General features: G+C 40.3%; 1 protein-coding gene across 1 annotated transcript in view; it reads left to right on the top strand.

The window, feature by feature from the left end:
* The window catches only part of fstl5 (follistatin-like 5), a 124,319-nt gene that overhangs the window by 81,896 nt on the left and 30,286 nt on the right, over positions 1 to 12,137 (top strand). The window contains exons 10-12 of the mRNA XM_041047709.1: positions 212 to 332; positions 10,014 to 10,175; positions 11,054 to 11,188. Of these exons, the coding sequence (XP_040903643.1) occupies positions 212 to 332; positions 10,014 to 10,175; positions 11,054 to 11,188 (418 nt within the window). The remainder of the gene's footprint in view (positions 1 to 211; positions 333 to 10,013; positions 10,176 to 11,053; positions 11,189 to 12,137) is intronic.

The raw sequence follows: 12,137 nt of genomic DNA, 5'->3' as shown, positions 1-12,137 counted from the left end.
CACAATGTGCCTTTTTGGATCATTGATGTATTTTTCATTTCCTATGCTGTGAAACATGTTTATCATCTCATCTGCACACTACAGGCTTGTGGCATTCCCACTGAAACAGTTCATTTTCCATCTCTAAACGCTGTCAACCATCGCCGCTGCTCTTAGATTGACAATAGTTTCTCTAAGTCATTAAAACTCTTTTTCTGCCTCTGTCTGATAGGACTTTGGGGATGATGGCTCTTTGTACATCACGAAGGTGACAACGACCCACATGGGCAACTATACCTGTCATGCTGATGGCTATGAGAAACTCTTCCAGACCCACACTCTTCAAGTGAACGGTAAGAGGCGCATGCTGTTCAAGCAACACACTTTTTATTAAACTAATTTTACCCTCAACTCTCATCTGCCGTATAGCTGTGGTCGGTCCCTAACCATCAGCTCTTACAGTTAATATCTTTGTTCAGTATTGGTGTATATTTAAATCCATCAGTTACTGAAGCTAGCAGATGGGAGTTTTTGATTCTCATTTTCAACTGATGAACTTTCTGTTTGTCGAATGGCCCAAACGAAGTATTCCAAATTATCAATGGTTGCTGATTCTGATTACCTACTACCAGTATAGCACCAGTACATACAAAAATAAAACTCTCGGATATCTCTGTTGTGCCATGTGCTAATTTCGTGTCCTTTTAGCTACTGCTACAAATGAATAACATCCCGCAGAGCAATTATACTGCAGTAAAATGAAACACATGATAACATGACAGAAATGTTTGACAGGTAGCTAGACGGAGCTCACTTTGTGTGACATCTTACTGCACATTTGTTTAAGTTTAGGGGTGGAGGAGTGTTCTGAATGTAACTTTCACACTGGTACCAGCCTCTGTTAAAGAGGCTATCATCAGCATCTCAATAACAACAATATCTCAAACAAAAACAATGTGAAAATAATGTGAAAGAGGTCTCTTTTAGTGATGAACCTACAGAGAGTTAACACCCAAATCTGCCGCTGTTGTGTTCACAACGTGTTGTCACTTCCCTCAAAGATCATTAAGGAGTTTTGTGCTTTGGTCCCTACTTTCTTCATGTATTCCTACTTGCTCAAAATGCGCCTCATGGATTTTACACATGGATTTTGTCTATTGTCCATGTGCTTTTATCGACAGTCTGTCTTTTTTTTTTGTTTTCCTTATCTTAATGAAGACACTGCTGTTGTGTCTACCACTGCTATCTTTAGTGTACGCCACTGTGACCATACCTTAAATAAGCATCAATATCAATAGCCTGTTAAAGAGTTTTATTCTCCGCTTCTTTGCTAATTGGTTTGGGATAGCTTTCAGTGACGTGAACCAACCTTGTGAATTCTGAAACAGACAGTATGGAGAGGGCAAAGGTGGAGTGGTCGAGCTTGTGCGAATGAGACTGTTTTCTCCCACACTGGCCCTAATGAACTGAATTATGAATAAAACACAATGTGTGAAGGAAGAATTTTCAACATCTTCATTACAGTTGACAGACAGTTGGTTCATTATCATTCCTCTAAAAGATTACTCTGAGGTTAATTGCAGTGATATACAGGTCTTATTATACCAAATGTTGTGTTTATGGAAACAGAGTAAATCTCATGAGGCCAACAACTTTTGGTCGTAATTGATACTGAAACTTCCAGATGACCTTTTTCCTGCAGTCTATGAATTTCACATTCTTAGTCTGGGTGAAGCCTCCAAGGACCTGCTATCACCCTGCAGTGACTACTGAGATTTTTCTAAAACTCAATTAAGAAACAGCTGAAAGAGAGGGTAATTCTGACAAACTGAATTCAGAATGCTGTCCTTCACTCTACGGCCACAAGAGAATGACAAGTTATATACTATTCACAGTTTCATTCAGAGGAGCTGATGGAATTTAGGCTGAAAGTACTTTTAGAGGAAGTTTTGATTTCCCTGTAAAGCAGCCAGAAAGCAGAGGGGGTTCTGTATTGTGAGATATGTGTGTGTTGAGGATCATGAATGAGTTTTGGGCTTTGGTCCCTATTTTCCCCACTTATTCCTCTGACTCAAAATATCCTTCATGGATTTTACACATGCATGTTGTGTATTGTCCGTGTGCTTTTATCGACAGTGTCTTTGTGCTGTCTGCCTCATCTTGATGAAGACACTGTATTGCTATCTTCAGTGTATGCTATTATCTTGAAGATGTTCATTTTGTTGTGATTATTTGTTTGTGTAGTCTGCTCGTCCTTTTCTTATCTATAGCCCTTTGTTTGTTGCAGTGACCCCACTTTACTCACAGCAATCAATAAAGTTGGAATCAATAAAGTTGCATCTAATTTGTACTGTGGCTGAAAAGTTTGTCCGCTCTCCAAACCGCTTTAGCAGAAAACAAGACATTGTTTGGGGTAAATTAACGAAAGTCTTGGTTGAATCATCAAATACGCCAACCAGTCCTGTCGCTGAAAAAATGAGTAGTTTTCCGCCCTGGACAGCTGCATTCATTTTGAAAACATAATTTGAAATGTAAGTATTTCTGATGGGCAAAATGAAACAACACGGGTCTAATGCTGTGTTTACTTCTGCCTGGGAGCATCAGCTTTCAAAAGGTAGCTTTAGCTGTTTAATACAAAATTGTTTGTTTTTAGCTAAAGCCCAAGAAGAGTGATTTGAAATTAATTAATTTGGAAAACAGAAAGGAATCCAGTGAGCTCCAAAAGTCTGAGGCCACATAGAAAACCTCTAATATTTTCACGTAAACTTGGAAATTTCATTAGTGCCCTTTCTCCCTGTCCCTGTGGCCCTGGCTGTCTTCTTGTTGGGGTTAACAGCTCATGGTAGGGTCTCCCCATCACACTAAGAGCTGGTGCAATTGGTGGCCAAGCCTATACCCATGGGCCTTGCTGGGAAGTAATGTGAGACTGCCACCTTTTAGACCCATCCCCTGCAAGGTTAGCGGGCAAAGGAGGGGGCTGTGGTACACCGTAACATTCCTAGTGGGAAATGCTCAGAACTAAATGTGAAGTCATACGAAGTAGGTGTAGTCGGGCTGATCAGGGCTGGACTGTCCCTTTTTGCAGGGTTGCTGGGTGGATGTGTGGATACTGACAAGTCCCTTGCTGAAAGCTTCTGTGTTAGAGTTTTCCCTGGAGAGCGAGAGGTTTGCCCACATGTGACTGCATTTTGTGGAGTGTTGCTGTGTCTAGGCACCGAAAAGCAGTTCAGACACAGCGTGCAGACTTGCAGACTCGGAGTGCCGGGTTAGGGTCTTAGGGAAGGTGTCGCCTGGGGGATGTCATAATTTTGTCAAAGGGATTTTAGTAATAATGTGGAAATAAGGAGAGGCGTGAGGGACGATCGGCCTGATCTAAACCTGAGTGGTGTGTGTGGATTTTTTTAGCTTAGCGGTTAGCATGGGCTCTCTGTAATGAACATGGTAAGCCTTAAGTAGTTAATAAGCGTATTTGGGACAGAACGCCTCAGACAAAATTCTGTCATTAATGTTTAATAATAGGCTTTTGCAGTCATAATCTGCTCTGTGGATTATTTGTGTAGGACACTCAGGTGAAGTGAGGAGGAGAGCTTTCAACTGCTCACCACTTGGAAAGTAGAATTCTAGCAGTAATATCCATCTGTTTTTGGTTAATATTTTCCGTATACATATGTTTTTCTTCTGCTTCTTTTAAGAAAATAAAACCTCAATAGAACCCAATACAAATTTCTATAAATGAAAAGGCAAATCCGAGCACGTTAATGCCCTTTTACTCTTTATAATTACATTGATAATCAAAGGACTATTAATTATAGCATAGTCTTAATTATATCTGTTCCTCAGGAACAGATTGTTTTCTGCTTTTATGCTTGTTTACTTTCTCTTCCTTAACTCTGTGTTGAGCAATTGTAACAAAGCAATTTCCCTGTGGAGATCAATAAAGGTTTTCTGATGCTGATTTCTGAAATTTTAATTGTATTATTTAGATTCCTTGCAATGAATAATAAATCAAATACCACATGAAAATGGGCCCAACTTCTGCAAGATTAAACTTCTTTCGAGGTAGAGAAGACAGAGCGTACAAACACGGCAGAGCAGTATTCCCAGGACATCCATTATGCCTCTTTATATCTGTCCCAGATCTTTTTATAACAGCTTTATCAGTTTTACTGTTTTTACTTTTGTTTTACCCTTGAAAAGTACGATTTCACCAGCTATGTGATTTACATGTAATGCATTGGATTCGTGCTCTGGAACAGTTGCTTGAGCTTTGTGACGGAGAGGGCACAGGGTCGTGTGTTACTCTGAGTGTGCGTTGTTCACAGGCACCTGGTCACTTCTCAGAATGCGATGGTTATGACTGCCATGTTTTTTAGCAACAGCCACAAGTTCAATTTGATTGAAGAGTTGTAACAAGTCTGCCAGGCTTAGTTGGAAATCTCCCAGTAGTGTGATGGCGAAGTGGTCTCCTGCTATGGTGTTTGTGTATTCTGTGCTCTTGTGTGTATGTGTGTGTGCGTGTTTCTGCGTGTCTGCTCATCTTCTAGAGCGCCATGGCCGACGGGAGCCTTGCTGAGTGATTGACGACTGGCTGGGGAGCTTTATGATGGAGCTGTCAGCCCTGCTGTGTCGCATTCTCCTGGCAGTGGCTCTCCTGACACTCAGAAACACATCAGAATGCAACTTCTTTCACATCTTGTCTGAATCAAGTTTTGAGTGGAAAAATCCCGCAGGCACAGATCGTACCTTTCATTTTCACGGCTGCCCAGGCAAAGGAAATGGTAATGATTTGAGCGCGGGCACTGGCAAAATACTGGAGCCTATCAAATCTTTCTGAAACGCTTTCAATAATTTAATCAATACATTCATGTTAATTGTTCATTTATCTCTTGATGGAGCAAAATCAATTAATTTTCCCTTGCGGAAATATGTCTTGAGCTCAATTACTTGTCAGTACAGCCTTGGTCTAGCAAAGCTAAGTAAAGTGTTTTATATTAAATTCCCTGTCTGTATTATTTTACAGCAAGAGTTCTGTAAAATAATAACACATTTTGCACTCTGTGGTATATGCATTAATTTTTCCAATGAAAAGCTCCAACCAGCTAATCCTCCCTGCCACTTGCTTGTGGGCTCTAATAGCTAACAGATGAATTTCATAGTGGGAAGTTTGTTTCCAGAATGAAGTTGAGGTCTAATTTGTTAATTCTCCTTCATCCCCCCGCTGACTGATCAAATCTGAAGGATTTGATTTAAATCCCTTTCATAAAACTTAAACCCAGCTACCTGTTCCATATCCCTCGTGAAGCCCCCTCATTACTGAAGATAAAGATGCTCTGACTTGTGTATCACTCTGACTCTAACTTTACCATGTAGCAAATTCAAACATCTAATTGCTATGAAAACAGGTCTGTGGCACCAAAAGCTGAACTGATGCAACTGAGCAGTAAAAGCTGGCGCACCTGGTTTTTATTCGCTGCTGTTTTGTAGCCACCTCCACCTGCTTCTGATGATGATTTTAAATCGGTAAATGATTTGGAAACTGCAAATATGCCTCTGGCTTTTTTTTTTTTGGAATGGAACTACAATTGCTACACTCGCTGTAGCTTGACGCTGTCAATAATTATACTAATTTTGGTTTAATGGTTCCATCCATTAATGTAGCTCATGTAGAAAGTACTTGCCATGTAGCTAATTGTAGTTAGTGGCAAACAGTGCTTAAACTAACAACAATTATCCCAGTTCTCCTGATAACATCAGCTGAATTTGTTTTGAAGTTAATTATATACATTGAGTCTAACTTTGAAGTATTTCAATGCCTCAGTGTGACATTTTGATTTGTACTCATCCAAAGCTTTCCAAACTTTTCTCTTTTTTTTCACCGTTGTTATTCTCTCATTCTACCTCAGGGGTGAATTAAATAATTTATGACACTTTATTGACTATCAATCAGTGGCAAGTTGGAACTGAACCGCAATAGCATTAGTAGACGTCTGCGGCAGCGGAGGATGGACTTTCTCACCCACATTCACAGTCACAAAGGGAATTCACTGACTCAAGTTTTTTCTCAAATAATGGACCTTTAACTAAAAGGTGACCTTTATTGAGCTCCATGGGCAGTGAGTGGGAATTGCAGCAACTTTGATAGAACTTGGTTCTTCCTACACAAGTCTCTAACACAGCCCTCCACCCCTCCTGTCCCCGTGAGTAGCAGCAGTGGCCTGTAACTGACAGACAGCAGTCACATTTCCACAGCAGAGATGAGTAAACCAGATATTCAGAGTGGATACCTGGCAGAAAAATCCATAAGATGTAATACAGTGCAAACTGCAGTGACACAGCGTTTTAATCAGCTTTTCAGGCTTAAGATTGAGGTGAAAAGTGATGTGCTCTATTGTTAAAAAGCAGTAAGGCTGTAATTGCTGCCGAAGGTGCTTCTACAAAGAGCTGAATTTAGAGTCTGAATATGTTGGTTTTTTTTACAGATTCCAATTTTTTACTTAATAAATGTGAAAACATTTATAAAAACACGTTATCATTATCGATTACTGAGTGTAGATTAATGGGCAGAAATCCTGTCTAATTTTTAATAATTTGTTTTAATAATCAAATCTACAACACAGCAAATAGTGCAGAATGTGAAGGCGTCTGAATACTTTCTGAAGCCACTGTATATTTATCAACATAGTCAGTTATGTAGTGATGTTGTGCTGAATACCTGCAGAGACTTGCACTTGGATGTTTGAGGAAACTAGGCTGGGTTATTAAAGTTTTGGCAGGAACTGGGCCCCTCCCATCACAGATGTTTGGTTGAATTGGGTCCATGAAACCTACAGAGGGCTTAACTTCAACTTCTGCTCTGCCTGAACCAACCTCTGTATACCCATTCTCCGCTCTGATTAGACCTGCACGTACCTGCTCTGCAATTACACCTCTAAACACCGCACCTACAGTTTTACTGTCACCTATCTGACTGCTATAGTGGTGTTACAAGCTGTGATTGGATCACTGGCAGAGGTCTTCAGCGCAAAGTGACAACCAGCTCCATCTTCTCAAATCACACAAGCAATTTACACATAAAGGTGCATGAGTTCAGTGTCATGCAATCAATTTGCAATCAGTCTCCATAGCATCAGAAGATATTTCTATATACTGTATTGGCCCTAACAAAACACTACCCAGATCATAAGATGACTACCTTTGTCCTGCTCTTTAAGCACCTGGTAGAACATGAAAGTTATAAAAAAGTTATTTTAAAAAACTGGATTTAAATATAAATGTATATGAAATTGAGTTATTAAACATAACAAAATGTATCGGAGGCCCTAAGTGCTTGGTCAGTGTATGCTGTACTATACAGTATGTGAGTATTGAAACTTATGTTTAAATGAAGTGTCCTTCTCTGACTAACTAACCTGAATTTCACTCTAATTCTGACCACTGTAAGAGTGAAATGCAATGCAGTAGTATTTTATCTTGAGTAAAAAAGCCTGTGAATCCATCCTGAGTTTTAATTCCAACACACTAATTAACGTAACTTTGTAAGATTGCCTGAGAGGTTTTATTAATGAGGTGCTCAAGGGAACCTGGTCGATCCATGCTCGCAGTATACGGCTGCTGATTAATCGGCTGTTGTGGTTTTGTGGCAGAAACCCAGGTACATGCGGTACATGTTCAAAGGGACATCCACACAACGTGCCCTTCAGTCTGAGAGAGATCACAAAGACAAATCGACAGTTTATATTTTTAATCCACAAAATATTCAAGATGTTTGATGTACTCTGTCCTCTCTACACTGTGAGAAGTTAATTTGCCATAAATTTACAATTCAAGGAAAAAACCGAGCATATTTTATTTCTTCTGATTTTATAATAACATTGTTTACATGCACTCTAGTGTTATGGGTTAGGTTCTTATCTTTGCTTGGATCATATTTAGGATATGATGTTTACATTGAACATAAAGAATCCTGGCTATTCAGCTGTCTGTGTACACAATTCCAATTATCCAGGTTTCTTAATGAACTAACTTCTGTACTGACCGAGTTACCCCAACAGCTGAGGATGAATCAGGCTGCATTGACTGTGCTGCATTTACCACTTTGCTGAATCATTTAATCGTCGGTGATGGTAGACAAGCAGGCAAGATCATGACCACAATGCTACAATGCATTTGAATGCACTCTGTGAAAAGGCACTAAGAGTAAAATACTGAGGAATTTCTTTTAAGCACGGCAAATATTCTTTTCAGAACCGTTATAAAAACAGCAGGATCTCATTCTTTTAGGTGAAAATTCAAGTCACACAAATCCCAAACTTCGCACATAGCTTTTAAATTATACATCTTTTAGATGTATTGAGAACACTGTTTTTATTGAATGTGCATCCAGGGACAGTGATTTACAGATGCAGCTATAGAGTCAAACAACTTTTACTGACGGAGCAGTTGCATCAGAGAGAGATGTCACACAGTGATTTACAGTAAACATTTGTTACAAAAAAAAAAACAGATAAAAAGAAGGAAAATAAACCTAAAACTAGAGAAAGAATATGAAACGTGCACACACACAAAGAAACGAGGCCGGAGCTTCTGCATGCTTGTACGGGCAGGTGTGAGGAAATTAAGTGTGAGTAATAATCTTCACTCAAAAAATCGTATAAAATAATTGTCTCCGTGGGTTCTGCTCAGTCAGCCTTGTTACTGCTGAGGGGCATCAGCGTAACTGGAGTGTCTCTGTGACTGTGATTGGTAAAGTAACCTGGGAGCCCTTGGTGGCCCAGTGTGGACGGTGTGTTGGCAGTCAGGTTGATGTGAGCTCCGAAGCCCGGGAGTGCCGTGGTTACCAGATGGCCGTGGCAGCAATCTTCAGTCCTTTCACTCACCTGGCTGAGTAGAGACTTCCTCTAACCCAGTGCCCACAGGAAATGGTCTCTACAGCACGTCTGCCTTCTCTGCTTCTGCCAAGACTCTCTCTCTTCCATCCTCTACTCATGTCTCTGAAGTCTGCTTCAGAAAGCAGGGGGAAAAAAAGAGGACACTGATTTGGGCCACGGAGGCTGTGAGGGATTGCTCATAACATGATGGCGAGATAGAGAGATTTGATGTGCCTACTTAAACCACCGCCAGGTTGTCATCCTTATATGTGACAGGCTGTTGTGGAATGAATCATGCTGCTTTTTTATGGTCGCACTGTAAACACTTCATTGTCACTGTCCAAGTTTCAGTCACCATTTCAGTGGGAGAGTCTCCTCAGAGATACTACCATCCTTTTGAAAGGTTTTATCATTGTTATCCTATTCAGAGAAGGTTTCTTCCTTTTAAAGGATTATTCAAATTCATTCTTTTGATATTTGCCATGTTTTGTGGAGCAAGACTAACAAGTTAGCCCCGCGGGTGCGAAGCAAAATTTGTGGCACATTCTCAGCCAATGCATAAATGCATATTATTAATGTATTTGTGTGCTTTATTGATTTATGTTGATTTATGGTTCCTGGAAGTAACGTATGTAGGAGAGTTTTTTTTTTGTTTGTTTATTTTTGCTTCAGGGTAGGGTAAAGATGTGAAACTCCAGCCTGACAGTAGCACAATGTGAGGAAATGTGTAACGTCAGCTTTTGGAAGAGTTTGCAGAAAAGAGTGACATTTAGTCTCTGCCTTTTCTTTCTTCGTACATTTTGTTTTCTCTGCCTCTATCCTCTCATCTCCCTCTTGACAAAAGGTTACATAAAATCAATGAGTACCAGGCAAAAATCAATAACGTCCGAACAGAGGTTCTCTCCCTTATTTATCTATCTGACTTGTTTGGCTTTGCAGAGCATGTTAACCTTATCTAAAGGCATTGATAGTGTATTCTATAAATTGATAGTGTATGATAATGCCGAACCATAAGTTCAGAACTTGGCATCTGATGTAAAATCTTCTGGTTTAATAAGGTAAATCACTCCTTAAGTGGGACTAATGTAAACAACAGTGTAAGATTGTGCAGCATTTCTTCATTTCTCCATATACTGTCTCACGCGTCTCCTTCTCTTTTATTTCCAGTTCCCCCAGTCATCCGAGTTTACCCAGAGAGCCAAGCCAGGGAGCCAGGCGTCACTGCCAGCCTGCGCTGCCATGCTGAGGGCATCCCCAGCCCCCAGCTGGCCTGGCTGAAGAATGGCATGGACATCACAACCAAGCTTTCCAAACAGCTCACCCTTCAAGGTAACAGAGGAGTCAAGTTTACTGCTTACTGCATGTACACTTGTATATTTTTATCGGCACGACTGCTGCTTCCATTATTATTTTACTACTGCAGTTACTAACACTTTTACTGCTACAGTTGCTCTTACAATTGCTGCTACTACCACCAACATAAATTTCTCTATTATTGCTGCCAGATAACCATGATTACTGTATATTCTTATTAATACTCCTACTGCTAATGTATAAAATAGGTCAGGGAAATACAAAATAAAATCTGTGTCAAGACGAATGATCAGATATACTTCAGTGACAGTAAATGTAAGCATTTTTTATACATCGGTGCATGTATTTCCTCTTTTATGTTGGATCACTTCTGATACATTTGTCCTTTTTAATTCGAGCATCAAAAGATGCTGGCCTAGCAGCTGATCGGTCGCTTGACTTCCTGGATAGATGTCATTAGCCGCTGTTTCTATTTTCAGTTTAAAGACGTTGGCTGGAAATTGTGATACGAGTACATTTAGGTCACCAAGAAATTCATGATGTCCATATCTTGATAAATTTGGTTTATTGTCCAGCTGCACTTTTATTCAGAGTCTAAAGTTATTTGGGGGTCTTTCAGTAAACAGTTAAGACAAAGGCTTTTTGTTTGAGGTTGTGCACAAAAACACTAAATGAGAGACACAGCATGTGGCAGGTCTGTGCCACGTTCTTACTTTGAACTCCCACTTTTTTGAATTCTCCCTGAAACAAAGCTCTCACCCATCCTTCTAACACATTAGAGAACTGTTATGTAACAGAGTAATGGTGGCAGAGGATGGTTGCATGAAGTCTTTTATCTCGTTCTGGAAGGCAAACTGTCTTTTCTTGTCCACTTCCTCTGTTGTTCCTCAAAGCTAATGGAAGTGAGGTGCACATCAGCAACGTGCACTTTGAGGACACTGGCGCCTACACCTGCATCGCCAAAAACGAGGCTGGCGTGGACGAGGACATCTCCTCACTATTCGTGGAGGACTCTGCGCGCAAAACTTGTATGTATAAGTCGGTCTCTGTTTTATTCTGGGGATAATGGAGCCATGCAAATGGAGATCTTAATAATTTATCCTGTCAGTCCTTAATAGTTTATAACATGTGATGCAATGATGGAGCCTCTGCGAGGAAAGTAATGCTGATACTGGAAACAGGAGCAATTGCTCTTTGTTTTGGCCTGTTACTCAGACGAAAAAGGTTCTGGCAAATATGACAGGTATTTTTCCTTCTATAAAATCAGAAACATACCCTTAGCCTAAGGTGTGTTCACAGTGCGGGTTTTGTCTGATGAATAGTCCGAAATATGCACTGATAAAATTCTATGAATCAGAGAAAGAGAACAAATTCTCAAAATTCACAAGGTGAAACTAGTGAATGTTTGGCATTTTGCTTAATAAATGACAAACATTACTTATTAAAATTGTTGTCAGTTACATTTGTCAGCGGTATTAATAGTCCAGCACAACCATCTCCAAAACTTCGTCACTATGTGATGCTCCACGTCAGCGATGTTTGTGGCACAAATATTCATTGATTAAGGTAGAATTCATTATTAGCCACCACTAGTCAATATATAACATACGGACTGATACACAAGAACCTTCTTATTGAACATGGGAAGCATTTTTCGACACAAACAACCTCCTGTTATTCCGTCCCCTTGAATAGAGTCTGACACGGTAATTAACTTTGACCTTCTCAGAAATGTCAGAATCTGTCTTTGGGGTTCGAGACCAGTTGTTAGTGTTTTGTATTTTCCTGTGGGTAATTAGGGTTCCCAATGAGCACACACAGCAGCTCTGCAGTCAAGTCACACATCTCACGTGTACTCTACCAGATCCAACGGCTTCAGATGTCACCCCCCCCAGTATGACACTTCCTCCACCCAGCTTGTCACGCGTTAGAGGATCATGCTCGACGAGGTCAGAAGTCACTCGTCTGCTTTGAAGC

The sequence above is a fragment of the Toxotes jaculatrix genome, chromosome 10, assembly GCF_017976425.1.
Source record: "Toxotes jaculatrix isolate fToxJac2 chromosome 10, fToxJac2.pri, whole genome shotgun sequence".
NCBI lineage: Eukaryota > Metazoa > Chordata > Actinopteri > Toxotidae > Toxotes > Toxotes jaculatrix.
Note: the sequence above shows the minus strand (reverse complement) of the source record. Positions and strands in the feature narration are given on the sequence as shown.